Source organism: Hippocampus guttulatus, chromosome 7 (assembly GCF_054856545.1).
Source record: "Hippocampus guttulatus isolate MCC_2025c chromosome 7, RoL_Hgut_1.0, whole genome shotgun sequence".
Lineage (NCBI taxonomy): Eukaryota > Metazoa > Chordata > Actinopteri > Syngnathiformes > Syngnathidae > Hippocampus > Hippocampus guttulatus.
Window position 1 is genome coordinate 2,523,660 of NC_141267.1, and position 27,047 is coordinate 2,550,706.

Sequence of the window (27,047 nt, forward strand, 5' to 3'; positions counted from 1 at the left end):
AGATTAGAAATAATTGAAACTGTAGTGTTCACAATGCATGAAAAAAAATCTGATACATGTCATATATGGGCAAAAAAATCATGACTAACTACAGTGTGAACAAAGCCTTGGGCGACAGCCTTTTGAGTGATAAAACCCAACATTTTAGGAAGGCAAAAGTAACAGGTACAACTATTGCCTTTTTTAGATTTTAATTTGACTGTACATTCCAAAAAACAAAACATCCAATCGATTTGGTCACACTAATAAATGGCAAATAAGCCATGCTACCACCAACCGTGAGATCCTTGTTTAGTGTTAATGCTAGCTTAGTATTGCTACCACTGCTATGTTTTTGAAGCTGAACAGTGTTCTCTGTGATGATTTTTCGCGACAAACTTTTAATAGCACATCATTGTGAAAGGCCATGTTTCAGAATCATTTGTGCATGTCAGTGAGAGGCGCGGCTTTAAGTCAGACTTTATAATGATTAAATGACATGAGGCGACATTAAATTCACAGTAGAAAAACTGCAAACTCCCCCTTTAAATGAAGAACGCTTTCACTCATGCAACTGTATGCGTGTGTGTGTGCGTGTGTGCGTGTGTGTGTGCGCGCGTGTGTGTGTGTTGACATTTTTCCAGGATCCATGTGGGAGGTGCACTGGTTCACGCCAACATTTACACAAACATACACTTTATAGTTGAACAACATACTTAAATATAAAAGGTAGGCTCTATAGGACAAAATAGCTGTTTGTAAAGCATTCATTCATGTGCAGTTGTCACTAAGCTGCTGATACTAGATACTGTATTGTGGGTGTCTTTCCTAATTAGAATGTTATTCCATGTGAAGACAATGTAATACAATGCTGCTGCCTATTTTTGTTGACAGTTAATTATGCTGGTGTTCACTTCATCCTCAACTGCTCATACATACTTTATTTATTTATTGCTATAGTTATATATAATAAGTAAGTTAATAAGTTATATATAGTATGTTTGACGGGGGGCGGCCCGTTAGTCCAGTGGTTAGCACGTCGGCTTCACAGTGCAGAGGTACCGGGTTCGATTCCAGCTCCGGCCTCCCTGTGTGGAGTTTGCATGTTCTCCCCGGGCCTGCGTGGGTTTTCTCCGGGTGCTCCGGTTTCCTCCCACATTCCAAAAACATGCATGTCAGGCTGATTGGACGCTCTAAATTGTCCCTAGGTGTGAGTGTGGGCGTGGATGGTTGTTCGTCTCTGTGTGCCCTGCGATTGGCTGGCAACTGATTCAGGGTGTCCCCCGCCTACTGCCCGGAGATGGCTGGGATGGGCTCCAGCACCCCCCGCGACCCTAGTGAGGATCAAGCGGTTCGGAAAATGGATGGATGGATGGATGGATGTTTGACGGGCTGAAATGGTTCATGAAGGTTGCGGAACAGAATCGGACAACAGTGGACTCTAATAGAATTTGGACAAAAACAGTGTATTGACATAAATGTGCAAGACTGATGCTGGTGACTACAAACAGGGAAATGAGACAAACCAACAACACTTGCAAAAGGCAAGGATAAATACAAATGAAAATTGCTTGTCGTGAAAAGACAAGACAACCCCAAAACACGCCTGATACAAAAAACGAAACTAGGATTAATAATAAAAGACCACATACAATGATTGCCATTGCATCATACTACCTGCGTCAATATTTTGATGTGGTTCCAGCAGGCAAGTTTCGTCTACTTTCAGGCACCAAACTGTCAAATGTGCCAGCCGCAAATCACGCTGGTACGCTGGAACACCCAGCATGACATTCGTTACACATACAGTACATTTGACAATAAAGTTTATCCAATCCAATGACAGATAAACCAAATTTCCATACAAGCGTTTGAGTCGACACAAAAATCACAATACTGTGTTTTTTGCGGTTTTTTTTGGGGGTGGGGGGGTTTGTTCAAGTGCAGCCACACTAAATACTAATGTAACACCCGAGAGTCTCTTCTGCCATGCCCTTTGGTTTGCTGACATCATTGTAACAAGCCTGTATATCTCACAGCCAAAATCTCAGATGAGTGATGAACACTGTCAAAAGGCATGCACGTGATGCAGTCGGGACCTCGCCACAATGATGGAAGAGGAGGATGGTCGATGTTAAAATAACAATTTAACTGCAGCTTGCAGGTCACTTTTGGTACAGCCCAGCAAAAAGGGTCTGACCTACATATTACTTAACACCGCCATTCCAGCACAGCTGGGATTCCCAGAGGAGCTGACATAAAGGTTCAAATGAAGGACAGCAGTACTGGCTACATACTCTATACTGGCTAAAGAGGACAGATGGTGGAAAACACCAATGCAGCAACTTTGCCTTTCCAAACAAATGAATCTCTACTATTCACTTGTGATTTTTAAACAAGACAGCTTCTGTAATAATTGCATAAAAATGGAAAAGAAGCCTCTTTTGGGCAGGTGGAGCATGGCCATAAATCAGAACTTGAGTGAGCCACACAGATGATGCTGATTTTCTATGCAGCAACAAAATCCCTTACAGAGACACACGTGCACGTTCCAAAGCTTTAATCTAGAAAAATATGCCTGGTTGCTGAAAGAGAACAAGTGTTTAAACTGTTGTTTAAACAAGTTTGCACACAAATACAACCAGTTACAACAATATGATCAATTGGACAATTGTCACGTTACGCACGAAGCAGGAAAAGGGAACTGCTTCGTACGTAACAGAGAATAAGTGGATCCCCGAAGGAGCAGACACCGACAAGGACTTCGTCAAAACAAAAATATTTATTACAAACAAAACCCCGTCAAATAAACAACAGAAAGCGCTGGTGAAAACGAGAACCAGGAAATAAGGAAACGCGACAACAGAAAACGCTTGCAAAAAATGGCAAGGGAAATATGTTTAAGACAAGTACTAGTTCACGTACGCTAATATAATGATTCCTTTGGGACGACGAAAATTTAACCAACAGCGAATGGTATCGAGTAAGAATGGCAATCATAGGCAACAGCAGTGGCACGGCATGCAATACTCCGGCAGTGATTTGACTGTCGGAGCGCCTAGATATAGCAGGTGCAATCTCTGGCAAATAGGCAGCAGGTGTGCAGGCGACAGAAGTGAACGCGTGCCACCTGCTGCCGAATACGGATCATGACAGTACCCCCCCCCTCAACGGACGCCTCCCGGCGGCCCACCCGGTTTGGACGGGTGAGAAGCGTGGAAGTCACGAATCGGGGACGGATCTAAGATCCAGGAGCGGGGGACCCATTGCCGATCCTCTGGCCCATAGCCCTCCCAGTCGACCAGATACTGGAACCCCTTACCCCTGCGCCGAGAGTCCAGGATGGCCCGCACAGTGTACACGGGGTCACCGTCGACAACCCGCGGAGGAGGAGGCGGGGTGGGAGACGGAGCCAAGGGACTGGTCGCCACCGGCTTGATCAGCGAGACGTGGAACACGGGGTGAACCTTCATTGAGGCCGGCAACCGGAGCTTGACTGTGACGGGGCCGACGACGGAGTCCACCACAAACGGTCCGGTGAACCGTGGCCCCAACTTGGCAGACGTGCCGGCCAGGCGCAGGTCCCTCGTAGCCAGCCACACTTTCTGCCCCACCACATAGGTCGGCGCCGGGCGTCGCCGACGGTCCGCGATCTGCCGGTTCCTGGACGCGGTGCGGGACAATGCGGCCCTGGCCTCCTTCCACACGCGATGAGCCCGTTTGAGGTGGAACTGCACCGACGGAACCTCCACCTGACCCTCCTGGGACGGGAACAGCGGTGGTTGGTATCCGTAGGCCGTCATGAAAGGGGACCGCCCAGTAGCTGAAGAGACGAGGGTGTTGTGCGCATACTCCACCCAAGGTAAGTGGTCAGCCCAGGACGAGGGACGGTGGAGACACACGCAACGGAGGGCCGCCCCCAGATCCTGGTTAGCGCGCTCCGCCTGTCCATTGGACTGCGGGTGGTATCCCGACGTCAAACTCGCCGTGGCCCCCAGGGACCGGCAGAACCGCTTCCACACCTTGGACACGAACTGGGGCCCCCGGTCGGATACAATGTCCAGCGGGATGCCATGGAGACGGAAAACATGCTTCACGAGGAGGTCGGCGGTCTCCAATGCCGACGGCAACTTGGACAGCGGGATAAAGTGGGCCGATTTAGAGAAGCGGTCCACAATGGTTAGAATGACGGACCGCCCACGGGACGGAGGAAGACCCGTGACGAAGTCTAGGGCGATGTGGGACCAAGGTCGAGGAGGAATGGGTAGGGGTTGGAGCAATCCAGCCGGAGGCCGACGCGAGGCCTTACCGCAGGCGCAGGCGGAACAGGCGTTGATGTATTCCATGACATCCTTCCGTTGCTCAGGCCACCAGAACCGCTGGGAGACGAGATGTAATGTCCGGGTCACTCCGGGGTGGCAAGCCACCTTGGACACGTGCCCCCACTGCAACACCTCCGACCGCAGTGATGGAGGCACAAATAGCTTCCCTGCGGGACATTCAGCCGGAACTTGGGCCCCGTCTTGAGCCTCCTGAATCCTCCGCTCGATCTCCCACCTCAAAGCCCCCAGAATGCAATGGTCCAAAAGGATTGCTCCTGGCGTGGGATCCTTTTCCGCGGGATCGTGGAGGCGGGAGAGGGCGTCAGGCTTGGTGTTCTTGGATCCGGGACAATATGTGAGGGTGAAATTAAATCGCGTTAACAGAAGCGCCCACCGGGCCTGTCGCGAATTTAGTCTTTTAGCGGACCGAATGTACTCCAGGTTTTTATGGTCCGTAAAAACAGTGAAGGGTTCTTTGGTCCCCTCGAGCCAGTGTCTCCATTCCTGTAGTGCTGCAACTACAGCTAAAAGTTCACGGTTTCCCACGTCGTAATTCGCCTCGGCGGCGCTGAGACGACGAGAGAAAAAGGCGCAGGGGTGCAGCTTCTGGTCAACCTGAGAACGTTGAGACAAAACTGCCCCCACTCCTGAATCCGAGGCGTCCACCTCTACGACAAACGGGTGGTCAGGATCAGGATGCTGCAGTACAGGTGGATTGGTGAAGGCTTTCTTTAGGTTCGCGAACGCTGTGTCTGCGTCCGGGTCCCATTTGAACGGGAGCTTAACAGAAGTCAACCTGGTTAACGGAAGAGCCTGTTGGCTATAGTTACGGATGAATCTTCTGTAGAAGTTGGCAAACCCCAAGAAGCGTTGTAGTTCCTTGCGGCTGGTGGGCGTAGGCCACTCCACCACCGCCCTGGTCTTTACGGGGTCGGCTCTCAGCTTACCCTGCTCAATGACAAATCCCAGGAACGAGATGGCTTGTACATGGAACTCACACTTCTCTGCCTTGACGAAGAGCCTGTTCTCTAATAACCGTTGTAAAACGAGCCTGACGTGCTGTTTGTGCTCCTGTACTGACCGGGAGAAAATCAAAATATCATCGAGGTAAACGAAACAAAATACATTCAGCATGTCCCTCAACACGTCGTTGACCAGACTCTGGAAGATAGCGGGAGCATTAGTCAAACCGAAAGGCATGACCAAATATTCAAAATGGCCTAATGGGGTCTTAAAAGCCGTCTTCCACTCATCCCCTTCTCGCACGCGAACCAGATGGTACGCACTACGCAAGTCTAATTTTGAGAAAATGGTGGCAGATTGTAAGGGAGCGAAGGCGGAATCTAACAACGGAAGTGGGTATTTATTCTTAATTGTAATGTCATTTAGCCCACGATAATCCACACACGGCCATAACGACTTGTCCTTCTTCTCTACGAAGAAGAACCCGGCACCTAACGGTGATCGTGATGGTCTGATGAGACCTGCAGCGAGCGAGCTATTAATATAGTCCCTCAATGCCTCTTGTTCTGGACGAGACACCTGATATAATCGGGAGCTCGGCAGCGGGACGCCCACCTGCAGGTCTATGGCACAGTCGTACGGACGGTGCGGAGGCAAAGATCGGGCGCGATCCTTGCTAAAAACCTGTTTCAGATCGTGGTAGTAACTAGGCACCCCGTCAAGGCAGATGACTTCAGGGGCATCGTTACAGACACGCGTATGCCCCCCTACGGCCGACCGCAAACAATGCTCGTGACAAAACGGACTCCATATTTCTATGGCCGGGCGGTTCCATGATATAATTGGGTCGTGTGTCTTGAGCCAGGGCAAGCCGAGAATAACCGGAACGGCTCGGGAATGCATTAAATAAAACCGTCTGTGCTCTACATGATTCCCTGACAACCTGAGCTTAAGCGGTTCTGTGATCCGGGTTACCACTGCCAGAAGGCGCCCATCGAGATCGTGAACCCGTTTCTTTTCGGCTAATTCCTCGGTCAAACAGCCTATCTCTGAGGCAATGTCGGTGTCCAGAAAGCAGTCGTCGGCACCCGAGTCTATCAGAGCCCTGATCTGTCGCGCCCGAGACGCCCCGTAGATCTCCCCCTCGAGTTCAAGTCTTCTGGGGTGTCTCGGCCGAGAGTCGACTCTCTGAGGCTCTCGAGATTCGGCGCGGGGTCGTGACTCACAGTACTCGACGGGCGTAGTCGGTTGGGGTTCCGATGGGCAGGATGCGGCTCGATGTCCTTGTAGACCACGGTTGGAACACGCCTGGTCCACGAACCGACGCCGTCTCTCCTCCGGACTGGAACTTCCGCCCCCCAGCTGCGTCGGCTCCTCCCTGGCGGCAGCCCTCCGGGCGCTGGGATGGTCCCCGGACCCAGCTGTCCGAGTGATCTCGCTGGATGCACCTTGGTCCGCTGTATGCTGGAACGGGAACCAACCGCTTCCGTGCTCCCGGCTCCTCTCTCTCAGAGGTTGTCCAGGAGCAGAGAGAGATCGATCAACTCCTCTAGGTAGGGAACTGTTGTCGCGGGTGGCCAGTTCGTCTTTAAGTGTATTGTTAAGTCCGCGACGAAACAAGCCACACAGCGCCCGGTCGCCATAGCCACTTTGGGCGGCCAAAATGCGAAAGTCAATCGAGTAGTCCGCCACGGATTGTCTCCCTTGGCGGAGCTCTAATAGCCTGCCCTCAGCCTCTCTTCCCCGCACGGGATGATGGAACACACGGCGAAATGCCGCCATGAAGCCGGGGAAGGAAGACCGGAGGCTCGGTTGTGCTTCGCTCACTGCAATTGCCCATGACGCCGCCCGACCAGCCAATAGGCTCATGATATATGCGACCTTCGCGTCATCACTGACATAGACGGAAGGCTGCAGGTCAAAAACGAGCGAGCACTGGTGGAGGAAGTGCCCGCACTGACCATGTTCGCCTCCATAACGTGGAGGGTGGGGAAGCATTGGTTCCCTACTAAATGGAGGAGACTGGACGGGTACCTCCAGGGTAACATGTCGAAGCTCCGGGGTAGGTGCTCTCCGCCCTTCTAATTTGACTACGCGAGGTTCGTAATCATCGAACTTGTGAGCCAGCATGGAAACCGCGCCGCGGAGCTCTGAAATGGCTCGGTCCTGCTGACTCCTAAGCTGCTCTTGACGGGACAGAGCCGACAAAACCTTCCCAATGTCTGCGGGATCCATGGTGGCCGGAGTATTCTGTCACGTTACGCACGAAGCAGGAAAAGGGAACTGCTTCGTACGTAACAGAGAATAAGTGGATCCCCGAAGGAGCAGACACCGACAAGGACTTCGTCAAAACAAAAATATTTATTACAAACAAAACCCCGTCAAATAAACAACAGAAAGCGCTGGTGAAAACGAGAACCAGGAAATAAGGAAACGCGACAACAGAAAACGCTTGCAAAAAATGGCAAGGGAAATATGTTTAAGACAAGTACTAGTTCACGTACGCTAATATAATGATTCCTTTGGGACGACGAAAATTTAACCAACAGCGAATGGTATCGAGTAAGAATGGCAATCATAGGCAACAGCAGTGGCACGGCATGCAATACTCCGGCAGTGATTTGACTGTCGGAGCGCCTAGATATAGCAGGTGCAATCTCTGGCAAATAGGCAGCAGGTGTGCAGGCGACAGAAGTGAACGCGTGCCACGTGCTGCCGAATACGGATCATGACAACAATAAAATGATATTCAACTCAACAACTGATGAATTTGCCAAAACAAGACAACATTCTATTGCAATATATATATTTATATATATATATATATATATATATATATATATATATATATATATATATATAGATAGATAGATATAGATATATATATTAGAGCTGTCAGTTTAGCGCGTTATTATCGGCATTCATTTAAATGAATTTTAACGTGATTAAATTTTTTCTCGCGAGATTAATGCGGCACACGTCACAGCGGATTTTACATTGCTCTATAAATAAACCGGAAACAAAACAACAAGCGCGCTGCAGAAGTCCACGCCCATATCTGTTTTGCCAGCCACGGCAGCGCGAGACACCGAAAACGGATAATGAATGTTTGTGAGTTTATGAATGGAAAGTTTACTTTTAAAAAGTTGCCAGATTGTTCCACTGACAAGACCAAAGTTACCTGTATGTTTTGCACGTCGAGTCTGAAATACCACTTAATGGCCAAGCACACAGCTGATATGTGAGTGCTCCGCCCCCTCGTCTAAGAGAGACAGCTATGGATCATTTCAAAGCGAAGAAAATGGATAACACGACGAAGAACAAATTTGCTGAAGCCATAGCTAAATGTATGGCTACTGCATGCAAGCCTGTCAACATTGTCCACAGCTCGACTCAAGCTGAAATCATTCGCATTGCATCTAACGACTCCACTACGGATTGCCAGCGAGAACCTCCATTTCAAGCTATGTACAGAAATTGTACGAAACAGAGAAGGCTAAGGTACACCAAGCGGGAGTAGACACTGTTTCGGGAGAGAAATAAGAGACTAGGTTGATGAGCCTCTGGTGAATAAAGATCAGGTAGCCTGTTGAGTACGATGTATGCCACTGACACGGTTGTTTCTTGTTTGGAACTATTTTGTGTGGAAGGTTACCGTGTTCCGTGTCGATATAAATAAAGGGGTTGGAGCTTATCTGTGTTCGTCTGACAGTGACGGTGCGCTGAGGCACGTCGAGAGCTCAGCGGTGCAGTCGTGGCGACCACACTGAAAATAAAACGTCTCCAGTGTTGTGCGTGCCTCGAACCAAGTGTACCGCATTTTCACGACTATAAGGCGCCATTAAAAGTCTCAAATTTTCTCCAAAATGGACAGGACGCCTTATGATGCGGAGCGTCTTGTGTATGCGCTGAGTTCCAAAACCTGACTGACAGCCGACACGCTGTTTATATAGAGAAAAGGCGGAAGTGACTGTGAACAGGCATGCGGCAAAGAAGTTGGCCAATCAGTGAAGGGTGGGCGTGTATATATACATATATGGAGAGAGAGAGAGAGAGAAAAGGCAGACGTGAGTGAGGACAGGCATGCGGCGAGGAAGTCCGCCAATGAGTGAAGGGTGGGCGTGTAAGTGGACGCTAAAGGGACACCCCAAACAGTTACCAACACCTGTATAGAGTGTGGCTATGTGCATTGTTGCAAAACAACTTCGGTTTTGGTTTCTAAGAACCCCCGAAAATAAATTATACAAAGAGACACGCCTACGAAGCTCAGTTCAAACTTCAAGCCATCGGTTATGCTTTTGGCATGCGTGCCCATCTCACAGCAGCGGTGAAAAACCAAGTCAAGCAAATGAACTCTGAGCTTGCCGTTATTCCCGGAGGCTTGACTAAAGAACTCCAACCGCTGGACATCGGCATCAATCGGGCGTTCAAAGCAGAGTTGCAACCGGGCGTTCAAAGTAAAGTTGCGAACGGCATGGGAACAATGGATGATCGATGGCAAACACAACTTTACAAAGAGTGAGAGGCAGCGCTGGGCGAGTTACGCCACAATTTGCGAATGGATTGTGGCTGCTTGGACGAACGTGTCTGCTTGCACTGTTGTTCGAGTTTTTGGCAAAGCCGGCATCATTTCTGTGGAGCCACATGGCAATGAGAGTGACTCTGACAACGAGAGGGAACACAGCGTTTTTGATGGATTACCGGTACTTGCACAATTGTTCAATTCTGATACAGAAGATGAGGACTTTGATGGATTTCTGGGTGATGATTGATCGAAAAACGTGAGTACATTGTACGATGGCTAAATAAAATACAACGGTATTCAGTTTTGCTTCCGTTGCCTTTTTAAAAACGTGTTTTTAGCTTGTATCTGTATGTCTTGGCATGCTACCGTATGCTACAAGCTAACGTGTTTTTAGCGTGCGCGCATGCATGCCGTATGTTTAAGCTGGCGTATGTTTTACCACTGTAAAACTGCGCCCAATAATACAGTGTGTTTTGTCTATGTGTCAAATACAGAAATAGCACCCATTAATGAGACTGCGCCCAACCATACGGTGCGCCGAATGGTCGTGAAAATACGGTAGTCATCCGAAATGATGTCTACAAAAACCATAGAGACTTCCGCGCAAGAAGGACCAACAGAATCAACATAGCCTGACTGCTGTATTCAAAGCAAACTTGAGAAAAATGAAATATGCAACCATGGCTTAAATCCACTATAGGCTGAGTACGAGTTTACCTTCGATGTGCACTTTATAATTTTATATTGCTCTGTTTTGATTCCCTAAAAAGAACTGTTAAAGGAGCTGTTGCGTGGCAAAATATTTTTCCACTGTTGTTGATAGACAGTAATATTGTGTGAGAGATTGTGTGAATAACTGCTCCAAGTGAAAAATGTTCATGTTCATGTAAAATTGAAAATTGAAATTGTTGTTTCAGTAAATATTAGCATTTTGCACATAGAAAACTGATCCATGATTCCATGTTGATGAGAGCATTAAAACGGGAAAAAAGAGGACAAAAAATATAAAAGGAAATTCAGAAACGATAAAAAATGTGTGAGTAATCACGATTAATTATGAGTTAATTTGAGTTAATTATGACAGTTGCGTTTTTAATTTGATTAAATATATTAATCATTTGGCTGCTCTAATATATATATATATATATATATATATATATATATATATATATATATATATATATATATATATATATATATACAGAAAACGTGAGAACTGGTGACAAACACGGACATGAAACATAAATACAAATGGCATTAAAAAACAATGAATGATAGACAAATTCTCTGAAGACAATTGATTCTATAAAGAGGCATACAAACCTCGTGGATGTGAGGCCATGAGGGGCTACATATCCTTCGAAGTCTTGCTTGTCTCCTTCCTTCGTTTAGTTAATTATGGTATTATCTGTGTTTCATAATGGCTGCACAAAGTAGTTGTCTGTTTGAGTGTGTGTTGGTGAATACACATGTCAGTTTGTGTCGGGCAGACCAATTTTACGTGACAATCGGCTGCAGCTAATAATCACCACTAGGTGGCATAGGAACACTAACAGGGAAACAACTTAATGGGAAATAAAAAGAGACTTTAACACCATATATAAGGTGCACCCGGTTAGAAGGCGTACTGTCAGCTTTTGAGAAATTTGAATGCTTTTAGGTGTGCCTATAGTGCGGAAAATATGGTAATTATATTTATGCTATGGTGGTGGATGTCCGGTGCCATTCCTCCTTTGGAGCGCTCCACTCTGCTTGCCCCTGATCCCTGGCATGGTCTATTCACGTGTGCTGGAGAGGAGAGTCCATTAGGAAAATGAATCTCAGATTCAGTCGGAGCAGTGTGGTTTTCATTCTGGCTGTGAAGATTGGACCAGTTCTACACCGTCAGAAGGGTCCTCAAGGATGCATGGGAGTTCGCCCAACCAGTCGACAAGTGGTTTGCGGACTTGTAAAAGGCGTTTGTAGTCCAGGGGATCTACTCCTCACCCAACCTGGCTCTCTGTGATTTTTTGTTTCCTCTTTTCAAAGCACAAGGATCTCATCAGGTGACCCGTTTTGAAGATGTGTATGACATCAAGATGGCTCTGATGACAGAGCTGCAGAGAATCCTGAAAGAGTCCTTCCAGGACTGCAAGAGGTTGTGGTCGAGAAGGATGGCAAAGTGTGCTCAACTCTAGGGCTTTTCTTGTAGCTTGCGTTTTAAAGATAACCTTTGTGACACACCTCATACACAAGGAAGATTTATAATTCAGTGCTGCTCCCAAAAAGGCTTTGGCACGGATCACAACTGAATGTCATTCTAAGGTGAGGAATTGGTGAGCGGATGTCAGATAAGATGGATTTGATGAGACAAAGTCAAAATGAAAACTGATCGCTGTGGTGTCTGTAACCGTCTAATGTCTGATATCAAATGAATGTGATGTTTTGTACAAAATTGTCAAATGAGGGTCAATTATGTCTGGACTTTGCTGCAAATACTCTTGCTGTATCTCAAACACACAAATGCACAATGTTCACAAAACATGCACTCAAAAGGTGACTTTGAAAGGTGTCTCGATAGTATAGTGTGTGTGTGTGTGTGTGTGTGTGTGTTTGTGTGTGTGTGTGTGTGTGTGTGTGTAGGTGGGTGTGTGAGTGCATCCTTGTGTAGTGCGTGTAGTTTTGTGAATGTATCCCTAGCATTTCAAGCTGAATCAGTAATGAGCATTTCTTTACTTCAGCCTCAGTTCACCTGGGAGGAAGCACACAAAACCCTCCTCAAAACTCACTTGTATTCTTTGGCATTCGACTCAGCATGACTTAGATTTGTTCTTGGTTTTACTGTTTGGTGCTTTCTACCGCCTTTATTACCGATTTGTCTTACTGTTTATTGTGCATGTTAAATTGCTCCATGTACAGCACTTTGTATGCAGCGATGGCTGTTTGAAAGTGCTCTATAAATACTGTTGACTTGACTTGACTTGACACACACACACACACACACACACACACACACACACACACACACACACTCACACACACACACGTGCACATATAGAGCAAGCGGTAGCTGCAGATGACACACCATCTATGCCTTTCCAGCAGCTCCTATATTTTGTTGTTCTACTTCTTCCTTTCATAACTTTGCTGCTGTGAATTGGGAATTTCTCCATTGCGAGACTAATAAAGGTTTTCTTATCTTATCTTATCTAGTCGTGGTCAGAATCAAAGAATTTAAAAGGGCAACATGAGAAAGAGGTGCAAAAGAGAGAAAGAACAAAGTGAAATGGAAGAATGTTAAGTCCACGACTGTACTTGGATTTTAGATTGAATCTGGACATTAACTTGACATCTGAATTCTAATTTCACTCGCATACAGTATGTTGTTGTTTTGACATGCTCTTTGTTGCTGTTCTCAAAAAATGAATCAATAGAATCAAAGCACCACGTCACTGGAGGTCTAAAATTTAATATTGAACGAATACAAATGTGGCAACTAAAATTTAAATTGATTTCAATTATGATGGTCGGGATTAAGGAATCATTCTCTAAATTGGCTTTCCCATTCAATCGCATTTGTTTGAAGAAGAACATAACTTCTTATTTGGTATGAACGGAATATGCAACAAAATGTATAAATGATGTATGTATCCACCTTGGCACCTTCAACCCAAGAGATTGAGTGCAACCACCCCTCCTCACCCCCACTATAGACAATGTTCATGGTTCACTTCTTTCACCTCCTGAGATGTTGGGGGGTGGATCAGAATTTCATTCGTTGTACGGAAGTCATTCAGAAGATGAGGAACATGAAACATGAACAGAAGGAGGCAACAACAAAGACGTTGTCTTCTTTTTTTACTTTGGCTTGATTTCTGAAAGATATACATATTTTGAGAAATAGAGTGTTAAATGTTCATCCCAAAGCCGGTGGCAGTGAGGTGAAGATTTAGGTCCAAATTGACCATCAGTTAAGAGTCATTGATGGTATTGAGAATTCATTGTAAAGCTCATCCTTTAAATCCCCAAACCCTTTACTTTAGTCATAAAATTTGGGAATCAGAACCAAAAATTAATCTATCTTCTGTACGAGCGTTAAATATTTTGCACTGCTCTATTATAGTCACAAACCTGTCAATAACAGCTTCTGTTAAACAGCAATTGTCCAGGTTTTCTTTTTTTAAAATACAAATTTGTTTCGGTAGTTGTGTAAATGTTAAAACTTTTGAAGACATCATTAAATGTTTGGAACTACTTGTCTAGTTTTATTATTGTCAATACATCAACTGTCCATCCATCCATTTTCCGAACCGCTTGATCCTCACTAGGGTCGCGGGGGGTGCTGGAGCCTATCCCAGCCGTCTCCGGGCAGTAGGCGGGGGACACCCTGAATCGGTTGCCAGCCAATCGCAGGGCACACAGAGACGAACGACCACCCACGCCCACACTCACACCTAGGGACAATTTAGAGCGTCCAATCAGCCTGCCATGCATGTTTTTGGAATGTGGGAGGAAACCGGAGCACCCGGAGAAAACCCACGCAGGCCCGGGGAGAACATGCAAACTCCACACAGGGAGGCCGGAGCTGGAATCGAACCCGGTACTTCTGCACTGTGAAGCCGACGTGCTAACCACTGGACTACCGGGCCGCCCTACATCAACTGTTGACTGCAAATATGTGCATTGTATGACTTTGAAAGTTAATCCGAGGAGATCGTGACCATATATGAATGACATTATTACTTATGCTTATTGAGGCAAATCGGAATGTATTAACTCCCTATGACTGTGACATGTGGTGTCAAACATACGGCCCGCGGGTCGGAACCGGCCCCCAAGGAGGTTCAATCAGGCCCGCAGGATAATTTAAAAGTGAAAGAATACATAAAAGACACGGAATTAATATTTTTAATAAGCTGCAATTCATGGATCATCCGCTAGGGCATAGGTGTCAAACTCAGGTCCTGGAGGGCCGCTGCAGGTTCAATGTCAGGCTTGCGCAGAGCTTGCTGATGATCTGATCATTTGAATCAGGTGTGTTGCAACAGGGAGACTTGGAAAACATGCAGGGCAGCAGCCCTCCAGGACCTGAGTTTGACACCTATGCGCTAGGGGAACACTGTTTTGATTAGAGAAGAAGACAGCAGCAGTCTCAGTCTGTCATTGAGACAGACCCAACACAGCAGTAAAAACCAGCTACCTAATTGCTAGCGAAATAGCATGAGCATCAAAGCCATATTCCAACAGTGACTTTGTGAAACGATGCATGATGAAGGCGGCTGAACTGTTTGCAACCTCACTATTACAGTGTATGGATTGGACAAAAAGGCACTTTCGTTTTATAGCACTGATAAATCTGGACCAAGGACTCCCTTTTATTGTCACTTTTCTGGTCGTATTCAAACAGCCATGGATGCTTATAAATGTCAATCAAACTCAGCAGGCTTCGAGCACTGGAAAATATTGGCATTTCCCTTGAAATCGATCATTTGGACTTTGTAAAGCTCAACCCTTAGACCTGTAGTGCAAGTCAGTGATTGAATAAATACAAAATAGTTCCACAAGGTATTCTTGTGTATATTTTCTGTTTAGGACCATTTAATTCATACATTAAGTGTGGTTCTAAAAATATATATATTTCATGATTTGAAATGGGACGAATTTAGCCTTGCTTTCTTACTCTCCTGTCTCTTCTTTTTTCATGGTCACCAAACAGGTACCAATGAGACCAAAGAGCAGTTGGTAACCATGGTTACAATGATTCAAATGTACCTACACAAACATACCATTTGATTGTTTTAGACACAGATTTGTCGTGATAAATTATATATTTTAATTACCGTATACAAAATGAGCTAGAGAAACAAAATGATTGTCATTTTCCAGAATAAAACGTAATGTGAGTCAGTGATGTTACATTTGCAAACGCAACATCATAGTTTGTGGTTCTACATAAAATAGTAGCAAGAGGAGAAGAAGCTGTGATTATATTTACATTATTGACTAACAGAACACGTCTGGGGAGGCAGAGGATTGAGGAGAGGATCGTGCTTGTCTGAGTAGGAAAAAAAATCAATCCATTTTAATCTCTGAGAATTCCTGAGGTGAGGGAAATGAGAAATGGCAAACCAAAGGCAGAAAGCGAGTGATAGGGGACATGCATAACTGCTGCTCTGTGTGTAAGACCAATTGTGACATCCTCATGTCACCATGATGACAAATAGAGTAGACCCTGAAGAATTCGGGGTGCATCTGATACATAACAAGTGAGGTTGGGACATTTGAGCGACAAGTAGAAAGGCACTGGAGTGGAGGGCAGAGCTCCCCTCAAGTAAAGAAGGAATGGCTGCTGTGTAAAATGGAGTAATCCTAAAACGTAATGAGTTGTTCGCAGAAAGCGATTGTCTGTGGAAGTTAATGAAGGTTTCTCAACGTCTTGTTTTTGTCATTAATATTGTAAATTGTAAAACTGTACTGTTGTGATGCCTGCCTTCAGTACCTTTCCTGCATTCATCGTTAGGTTAGATGCTCGTCTTTCCGAAAAAAAAAGAGCACTACGACTTCAGTGACATATCCTTCTTGCTCATAATACGTTTTGTTAAACTCGAAGTCAATTCATGTAAAATCAATGTGAAAACACTGATGAAATGAGCAAAATAAATGCATTAAAAAAAAAGAAAAGCCTCACCAGATGCTTCACAGCCGTCTTCATCGTCACAGTCGTCTCCACTGACCCTTTCTGCTTCTGCGCTCCCTCCATAGTCTTCTTCACCCTTTCTTTTGGCTTCACGTGCCCAATCAAGCTCAACCAAAAGTTCCTAAGCACACGTGAATATGAGTGAATATTTCACAAGTTCTTTCAGTTGATTGTCTTCCAAGCCACAAATATAACACCTTGAGTGTCGTTTTACAATTATATATAACACATGAAAGATATGCACAAACACGTTCCATTTGGCTGTGACTACAATATGGAAAAGTTGACGAGACACCAAGTGCTCACATTGTCTTTTACCATAGTTACCATTGAGTGCAAAATTAAGTCATTTCCATCTTTGTCTTTTCCCCATTGACAGACATTTCCGTTTTCCTATTACAGATTATCATCAGAATTGCCTTTTCCAGCTCAACTCCTTTGTTTTATTTAATTTTGTTCTTGAAGATGGGCTGGTCTCGATATTTTCAAATAGGTACATAGCGTTTCTTTTTTTTGTTTGTTTTGTTTTGTTTGTTTCGTTGGAAACATCCAATATAATATGCTGCTAAAGAATCCAAGAAGTTCTAACATTTGTGGTTATGGGAATTTGTTTCTTAAAACCATAAATGGGGCTTTCAGAGAGATGAGAACTGAAACAATTGGGACAAATATTATTTATTGCCTGCATGCATGTCTTGCACTGACTATTCATCCAACAGTGAGCTATCAATATACTGTAATATAATCTTAGCTGTCGAGGATATAAAGATGTGATCATTGTCAAGGTTTGTGCCTGAGTCAGTGGGCAGCATGCACCAGGGGACCAACACTCATGGGGCACAAGACTTTGTGCGCAAGGTTATCATTTGGCAGCTTGTCCGAGGGGACAGGAGACAAACGAGAGCCTGTGTTATGATTCACCACTATGTCTTGAGACTGCAATTGAGCAATATACGAGAGCAATATTTATATTATTCCATCTATCACGATCAGCAGACTGATTAGTAAACAAGTTCAGATGATTCCAGACTTTCTCCTCAAATATGGAGCATATCAAAAAGTATGGAATTTGTTTTCATAAACTTCCAGGTCTGGAAAAGTATGGAAATGTATCCAAGACTGTTACTGTAAGATCATCCATCCATCCATTTTCCGAACAACTTTGTCCTCAAAGGGGGGTGCTGGAGCCTATCCCAGCTGTCCTCGGGCAGGAGCGGGGGGCACCCTGAACCGGTTGCCAGCCAATCGCAGGGCACACAGAGACGGACAACAATCCGCGCACACATTCACACCGAGGGACAATTTACAGTGTTCAATCAGCCTGCCATGCATGTTCTTGGAATGTGTGTGTGGGGGGACCGGAGTACCCAGAGAAAACCCACGCAGGCATGGGGAGAACATGCAAACTCCACACAGGGATGCCCGAGCCTGGATCGAACCCACAACCTCTGCACCGTGAGGTCGACGCGCTCGCCACTCGACCACTGGGCCAACCTAATACAATGCAGCTTTATTTATATCATGCTTTCATAACCGCTGCAGCAGTAACAAAGCACTTTACAGAACATTTAAAATACTACGTCCAAGAAATCAGAATATTGATCCATACACAAAGTGCATCGGATTATAACGCACCACCTCTGTACTGTGAGGTCGACGCGTGAACCACTGGACCACCGGGCCGTCCTGCTGTAAGATCTATTTTCTAAAACAAAAATTATGACTATCTAAAAAATGGTTGAATACTTTTCCTAACTGACGTCATTGCTCAATTACGAGTGGCTTGCAGACGTTACCGACAAAATATAAGCAGAGTGGTTCCACAAAAACACATTGGTGTCGAACCACACCTTTCCTTCTCTGAACGTACATTTCTTGGCCACATTTCTTGGCTACTTGTGACAAAAAGAAAAAGTTTGATTACGATATTTTTTTTCTTCATATTATTCTTAAAAGTCTTGAGCATGAAATGCGAGCGTCTTGGCATAGTCTGCCAACTACTACATGTCAGTGTTATGTTGCTTTCAATGTTGCTGACTAAAGAATTGTAGATAATATCTTTCTGTAAAGGTTGGTCAAGAGTCATCTTTGCTGAAGGGGGCTTACAGGTTGAATTCAGGCTCCTTTCCCTAAGCATTTGTGGAATTAAAACAATCCTATTCACCAAGTATTTCGAGGTCATAACGCTAGGATAAGATAAGATAAGAAAGGATGTTTCCTTGGCAAGAACAACGGTCCGAAGAGGCCCCAAGTCATATTACAGCAGTTTACAGAAATCTTCTTTGTGTTTCATCAGCAAACCTATGCTGACTATGGATGTATGTGTTATGTTGCCCCCTGGTGGCCATGGCGTGGATACCAGAAGGAGAAGCATGAAAATGCAACGACTTTAATTCTTTACCAACGAGCCATCCAGGTTCTATATTGGTTGCACTCATTAGGTTGACACAGCAGCACAGGGAGAAGTTGAAAACCACAGGATGGATTCTGTGTCAAAACCTCAGAACTGGGAGCGGATGTGCAAACCAGTCACCCACTGTGCCATTTAATTCTTTTTATTCCTTAAATGATGTTATTGCTGGCTGTTTTCAGAAATAATAGTATCATTATTAGTCGTTGGATTGCAAATGCATGTAATTATGATTTTGTTGGTTGGTATATATTTATGACACTTCCATTCATTCCAGTCGGGAAAGGTGATTTAAAATAGGATTGAATTTGGTAACGAGCTTGAGAGAATTGAACTCATATGTCAAGGTATACTCCTTATCAGTTTGACAACTGTCAAGCAGTGTCACTGTCAATTAAGAGTATTGGACACAAGCGGCATCATTGTGAATGACCTTGACGGATGATTCATGAATAATCATTGCAAATCCTGTCAGCATATTACCAACCTGTCAAAAGCTTTGAGAGTGCCGCATAAATCTGGTGTAATTGCTGAATTAATGCATTATCGAACGTCATTATCAACATATGCTTGCAATGGTGACATTTAAATGTATTGCATTAAGCACCACTTCACTCAAGTGGTGATAACACATGAGGGTCAAGACACATTAGACACTCAGAGACACACTTTTGTCCTTCTGAAGTTTCGAGGACTTTGCTGGCACAAAGCATTTCTGGAACCAAGCTACTCAGTCCTCCCAAAATCAAGAAGCCTATGATGTTCCTGGGAGAGGGAGACAATCTCTTTGTTTTCAAGTGGTTTTGTAGCAATAAAAAGCAAGACAATGGAATGTGCCAGGGGTGAATTGCAGCACCGAAGGTAAATTTGAGGACTGTCTCTTTATTGTTGATGATACTGCACAAGTATATATACATATATATATATATATATATATATATAAAGAGAGAGAGAGAGAGAGAGACTAAGTAACTCATTAAATTAATGTTTTCACATACAAAAATTATTTATTTTCATTTGATCATAAAAATGTTATTTCTTCAGGTACATTTTAGATATTGCACTAACAACGATATCACAATAATCAGAACTCGTATCGCATGTTTTGAATGTATCTTGTCTTGTGCAGCAAAGATTTTGTGTTACCTGGGTCAACTGCTCCAGTCTTTGTTTTGCTGCCCTTAGAACAGGATCCGTATTACGAACTGTAATTTCCGGGTTGTCCCTCTGGGCTTTCAAAGCACTGCCAACCACACGACCTGCATAACTACAGAGCATGGGGGAAATATACAGTATAATATTATGTTACTTAGGTAATAGACTCCGAATAGTTGCTCAGTTAAGTCAGGTTATTATCCTTAAGACTTCATTAAGACTCTCTTCAATAACAGCAAACCAAGTTCAGCTTGGTCACACAGCACACATTATTTCCACGATCATTGACATCACTAATAAGACCAAATAGTTCCCTTTTCATTGAATATGTTTGCATGCAGTCAATATTCGGGTTATGGTCAAAATTCTGGTTTCTGAAACATTTGGTAAAACTCGTAATTTTATGAAATGTGCCAAAGCTTCAGAGCATGTCTCGAGCAAAAGTGAGTATGCCAAAGATTTTGTGAGAGCCTGTGTCATTTCCAAAAAAATAGGGAGACCAATGACAAACGAGGACTTGGGATTGTGGGGATGACATCATTGGTTCATTCGACTGTTCGTTACTGGAGGCCTCAGGTCGTTTTGTGGATGTTGTCAGTGTTTTTTGTGAACTTCGAGTTAGTTGGCAAGTTTGTCATGTAACGAACGTGGAATCGAATCCTGCACCTCTGTGCTGTGAGGCGGACGTGTTAACCAGTTGACCCCCCTTCTGCCCGTAATAGAATATGTCATTGTTAATTGTTTGCATATGCTAATGTTAAGAACAATTGGCCACTAGGGTTGATTGATTTGTCATTAAAGTCTTTGCTTGGCAGTCACCAATTACTTTTCCACAAAAATTGGCTGATTGATAGCTAGCTAGATAGATAGACAGACAGACAGACAGACAGACAGACAGACAGACAGACAGACAGACAGATAGACAGATAGACAGATAGATAGATAGATAGATAGATAGATAGATAGATAATATACTGAGATTGTTATGCTCAGATGTTAGGTCTTCGGTTACTGTAAGGTAAGAGTAACACACTCACAAAGAAACACTCTGCCCTGCAGCAAGTATTGGAAGTGTTGATAATGTGCACAGATAGACACCCTAGCAAGCACAAGTACATTGAAAACTATTGCATGGTTGTAATTGAGATTAAAATATGTTCTAAGGGAGTGTGATAATAAGTGGTGTATTTTGGATTACATCCAGGGCAAACTGACGTCTAAGGGGAGCAGGGGCGGTTCTGGATCAATTTCACTGAGGGGGCCGGGCTGGGGCCAGGGGTTTTGATGGGGGGGCACATTCAACCCAGGGCTAAAAAGACAGATTCGAAATCTTATTTGACTTTTTATTTCTTCAGACTGTCTTGAAAGGCGCTTATAAATAAAATGTATTATTATTATTATTATTATTAGGAGGGCTAAAATGTCTGCAAGCGTAACAATACGTCTGTTGAGAATATTCAAGCCAGGGGATGATATGGTACCAGCCTGCCGGGGACAAAAATTGCAAATACACTGAAGCTAGATGTTTTACATGCATATCATTATCCAAATTTTAAAAGGCAATGTCTTATATATTGATCCTGTTAAATAAAAATTAAAATAAAAAGGGAGACTAAAAAAGTTACACACACACACACACACGCGCGCACACACACGCGCACATGCACACACACGCGCGCGCGCACACACGCACATGCGCAAATAGCACTCGTGTCGTGGTAATTTCCTTCTCTGCGGACTGCTTCTCATTTTCCCGCTCATTTTTAAATGGCGCAGCGCACTAAAGGGTCCGACTAGAATGTTAAATCACGCACTTTGGTTCCACCTTTCGCGTCGGCGACTCGGCACGACTGCGTAATCTGCGCTCGGAGTGGGGGCCACAGGGGGGGGCCAGAATCGGTGCTACAGGGGCACTGGCCCCCGTTGCCCCCCCCCCCCCCCCAGAACCGCCACTGAAGGGGAGTAACAAGAGTGAACAGATCCAAACGGTGAAATGGGTTCATTTTATCAAATCGAGCTGAGGCTTCCCTCTAGTGGAGAAAATGTACTATTACACTGAAAATGGATGCACTGGTTTTATTACTTTACCAAGCTTCGCTGGGAGAAGCGAAGCAAAACAACAAAACACAAATAATCAACCATTTGTGGGTTTTGGTGAGACCCCAACAACTAGAAGAGCTAAAACAATACTTTTATTACTTGCTCACATTGTTTCTAATCTATTTGTAGAGTCACAGTTGGTTTAATCCAGTGTTTCTCAAATAGTGGTCCACGCCCCCCTGGGGGGAGGGGGCGAGGCTCGGTCAAGGGGGGCGCGTTTGACCTCGGGAACATGCTTTTTTATTTTTTTACTGCCCTAAAATAACGTGCAGTTGCACCTCCACGACGTTAGGGGACAGTGGCGCTCTCATTGGCAGAGTTTGCGCAGGGAGCATTCTCAGGGAGGAAATATGACGAAGCGTATGGAGCGCTTGGCTTCAATGTGACTGCAGTGGCAGACAAGGAAAGATCGAACTGCTTACTGTGTCTAAAAATTTTGGTAGCAGACAGCATGAAGCACACTAAATTAAGGCGTCACCGAAAGACATTACACCCCAATCACGCTGATAAGTTGCTTGAGTTTTTTTCAGCGAAAACGTGCCGAATATTGCCAACAATCATGCCGCTTTGTGACTGCTGCTTCAGTAAACTAAAATACAGGTCCCGGCTACACATTGAGCAGGAGCCGAGAGTTGCTGTGTCCTGCTTCAAACCTCGCTTCGAAAAGCTGTGTATTGCAAAATATGCTCATTGTAGCCATTAATCCAGACATCATCTTTGATTTAAAAAAAAAACACACAAATTATTTTACATATTTCTGTTTTGCTGGCTAAAGTGTTTTTTTTAAATATTGTGCTCCTGAGATAATATTAGTGATTAATTTGAATGCATTATTCGTGATTGATTTTATGTAATTTTATTTTTCAGTGTCATATGGTTTGACATGGTCAGTCAAAAAATATTTTTGTTAAATTAAGGATTTAATGTTGTTTTTGAATTTCAGATGCACTATAAATCTTTTCTGTTCCAGTTACTAAAGCTATTCTTTGTTGTAAGTTGGTCCATATTTCTTTCTTTTTTATTCTCTTATACGTGAATAAGGATACAGTGTTATGCAAAGGTGTACTTATAACAATTTTATAGACAAATTATACTATTTATAGTCGTGCGGGGCGGGGGGCGCGAGATGTTTTCTTCTTCCTTGGGGGGGGGGGGGGGCATGACAGAAAATAATTGAGAACCACTGGTTTAATCTCACTGTGCTCTCTTGACACAAGTGAATTCGGTCAGAGGCCGGAGGAGATCAATGTAGGTCTGAAGAGAAGGATGGAAAGATGAATGGTTAGTTGTATACATGGATGAATGGGTGGACTGATGGATGAAAGAGAAGTTTTAAAGAGGACAGAGAGCAACTAAGTAGAAAGTAGACACTCCCCTGAACCCAACTTGTAAACATACCTAAAACACACTTAGAATGACAGATATCAAAATTTGTTTTTTTATGAACAGAAATTGTCAAATACTGCGATAACAGTTCACTAGACAATACCTTGATAGGCATGTACGGGATGCATAACTATCCGTAATGACATCCGGTTCACAAGTTCTATGAAACAAATAGTAGAACAACATCTGTATTATTTGGGGTGGTGTTTGCAATTGTACACTGCATGTCTTTATACCGAGAGCTGTTTCTACTAGCACCATTTCGATATGGTGACCATATTTAGCTTGAAGGGCAACATATAAGAAATATATTTTAGCATTATTTGTCAATTCATGTAAGTGACCCAGATTTATATTTATTTATATATTTAAAACAGCATGTTTGTCAGTATGTCATACACATTTGTTGTGTCCAAATTAAGAAAAAGTATACATTTGATGATCTATTTAAAATCATCATGGTTATATGCTTATATTTATATTTTAGATTTGTATTTATTTATATACTTTTTGTCTTCTACTTTCTCCCTTTCAAAATTTTGCTGCTGTGAACCGGGAATTTCTCCATTGTGAGACAAATAAATGTTTTCTTATCTTATCTTATCTTGCGTCACAAATGTATTCCATTTGCAGTAGAAAAATGTGAATATTTTGCGGCTGCACGGATTGCGCTCTGTGCCAGTGATTGTCAAAGAATGCAAAAATAATGGCATGATGGCACAGTTCATATCAATGATGTGAAAATGGTCACCATCAAACTTTTCCTTGGTGATCGCTGATTCCAAAAAAAAAAATCCCACACCCAAAAAAGCTAATTTAAATCCTAAAATTCTCACTGAGATGTATCTTGCATGATTCGTTGCTCGACCACCCAAGTGATTGGAGCAATATTATTTGAGGCTGATGTTTACCTCTCGACTACATCTTGACCACTCCAACACGTGTGCTGCTCAACTTCCATTTCACTTTCACAAAGCATCTCAGGTAGCTCTGAGAAAAACAACTCGTATCGCTGGATGGAGCCCTCAAACTCCCTGAAACATATGCAGATTTGTTTGTGAAGCAAAATCTTGAATTATTATTTCTCAGTCTTTTGCATTTCATTTGCAGCAGGATTTCACTTATGGATATGAATGGGAATGAATTTACCTTGATAATTTTTTAAGACTGCGGCTCTTGTCACCTCTTGATCCTTTGAGAGGGAATGACCTAAAGAGAATCACATCTGCAAGTTATGATATGCATAGGCTCTTGTATGAGCATAATGCTATGTGATTATTGAATTTGGGTCAGGTTCCCTTTGAATCTTCCAGTTCTAGTTTAACTCCCAACACTGTTACCAGTATACATGTTCACTTGAAGCACCTCACCTCTGAGACTGGAGCTGAAGACTCGGATAAGCATCAGAGCCCATTGAGAGAGAGGTCATGGACTGCCTCTTTGAGGGTTTTTGTGTCATCTGAGCAGTAGGTGCTGTAACTTGTGAGGTGTTGGGATGTCCACTTATCATCACAGTAGCAGCTGCCTGTGATCCACACACTTTCTCTACCTAAACAAACCAGCAAGAATGGAAAAAAAAACAAACAAACAAACTAATGATCAAGTTTTGAAAGAATAATTAGATCACAATCACCTAAAATAAGACCAAATAGTTCCCTTTTCATTGAATATGTTTGCATGCAGTCAATATTCGGGTTATGGTCAAAATTCTGGTTTCTGAAACATTTGGGATAACTCGTGATTTTATGAAATGTGCCAAAGCTTCAGAGCATGTCTCGAGCAAAAGTGAGCTTGCCAAAGATTTTGTGAGAGCCTGTGTCGTTTCCAAAAAAATAAGGTGACCAATGACAAACGACGCCTTGGGATTGTGCAGATGACATCATTGGTTCATTCAACTTATCGTTACTGGAGGGAGGCCTCAGGTCGTTTTGTGGGTGTTGTCAGCGTTTGTTATGAGCTTCAAGTTAGTTGGCAAGTGTCATGATTCGGTTTATGGACCAACAGGTGGCACTGTAGGGCTCCCCCGGCAGCTGCACACCTGTTGGTCATAGGTAATTAGGGCCTTAAAAGACTCCCAGCCCGAACACTAAGTGTCGGGTCATTGTTGCTTCTTGCTACTGTCATGTTTGTTTGCTGTTCCTTTGCTGCTGTCATGTTTTTTCTGGTAGTGTTTTGGTTATTGATAGTTTTTGTTTAAGTCATTGTTTTTGTTTGTTACTTTGGACTTTGTTTAGGATTTAGTTTTCTGTGTTTTAAATACAATTCTTCAAATACACCCTGCTCCTCCCTCCTGCCTGCTTTTTGGGGTCCACCACCACCTCGCAAACGTGACAGCAAGTTAGTTATGTATCTAACGCGGATTACAATTGGATCACAATCAGCTAAAATAGTGACCAGTGGTGTTTTTGCATCAGGATTTTAAATATTGACAAATAGATATTGCTACATAATTGGGATAATATGGTACAAAATAATTAACTCATTCAGTACCAGCCAATTCTGGACCAAGTCTGAAAAGACGTTTAAAAACGTCTTTGGGAGTGAATGAGTTAAAAACGATTAGCACATCAGCCTCAGTTTTGGTTCTGGGCTCAGGCCGCCGCCCCTATGTGGGGTTTGCATGTTCTCGCTGTGCCTTCCATCCATCCATCCATCCATTGATTATCTGATCCTCACAAGGGTCGTGGATGTGCTGGAGCCGATCCCAGCTGTCTTCGGGCAGTAGGCGGGGGATTGCCAGCCAATTGCAGGGCCCACCTAAACAAACCATTCGTGCTTACACTCAGACCTAGGGACAATTTAAAGTGTTCCATTAACCTGCTACGCATGTTTTTGAATTGTGGGAGGAAGCCGGAGTACCCAGAGAAAACTCACGCAGGCACGGGGAGAACATGCAAACTCACACAGGAAGGCCGCAGCCAGAATCAAACCCTGCAAACCTGTACTGTGAGGCTGACACACTAACCAGTTGACCACCGGGTTTTTCATCCTTAAATCTAAATATGACAGCCACCCAGTAGCACCACCAATTTATTTATTTATCACTAGGCAATAGAAAGTTGTGTTTTTAGGTGAAGCATTTCATTGTTCAGGTAGACCCTGAATGAATAATTGAGAAATGGCCTCTCAAGGAGCGACGGCTAATATTTGAGGATACAATTTTGATCTACTGTGTGTTTCAACACTACATAAAATTCACAGGAATTCTGTATTTAATGTTTGTTTTAGTCATTGACAGTTTGTCGTGGTGTAGAACTGTACTGAATCACCCAAGCGGTGTTAATTTTTTTATTTATATATAAATTATTTTTTTCAATATTTAGATTATTGCTCACATACAGCATTGTAGCAAGTTTTATCTGCTTAAAATCATTTGCCTCCTGCATTGGCCGCAATTTCAGGTCCTGAAATTTTGCACAGACAACATGTAAACTCTTAAACAGGTTGGATGGTAGCATTGGTTTTATGTGTAATGAATGGAAGGCCTAATTAAACATTTAATGAAGTGCTATCATCTTATTAGCACGATTA

General features: G+C 43.7%; 1 protein-coding gene across 2 annotated transcripts in view; it reads right to left on the reverse strand.

Moving 5' to 3' along the window:
- The window catches only part of LOC147201974 (glypican-5-like), a 60,532-nt gene that overhangs the window by 4,752 nt on the left and 28,733 nt on the right, over window positions 1-27,047 (reverse strand). For both annotated transcript variants that reach the window (XM_086116391.1, XM_086116390.1), the window contains exons 5-9: window positions 24,887-25,065; window positions 24,666-24,725; window positions 24,428-24,550; window positions 20,022-20,142; window positions 16,457-16,586 (exon numbers count right to left, since the gene is read on the reverse strand). In XM_086116391.1, coding sequence (XP_085972517.1) covers window positions 16,457-16,586; window positions 20,022-20,142; window positions 24,428-24,550; window positions 24,666-24,725; window positions 24,887-25,065 — 613 coding nt within the window. The remainder of the gene's footprint in view (window positions 1-16,456; window positions 16,587-20,021; window positions 20,143-24,427; window positions 24,551-24,665; window positions 24,726-24,886; window positions 25,066-27,047) is intronic.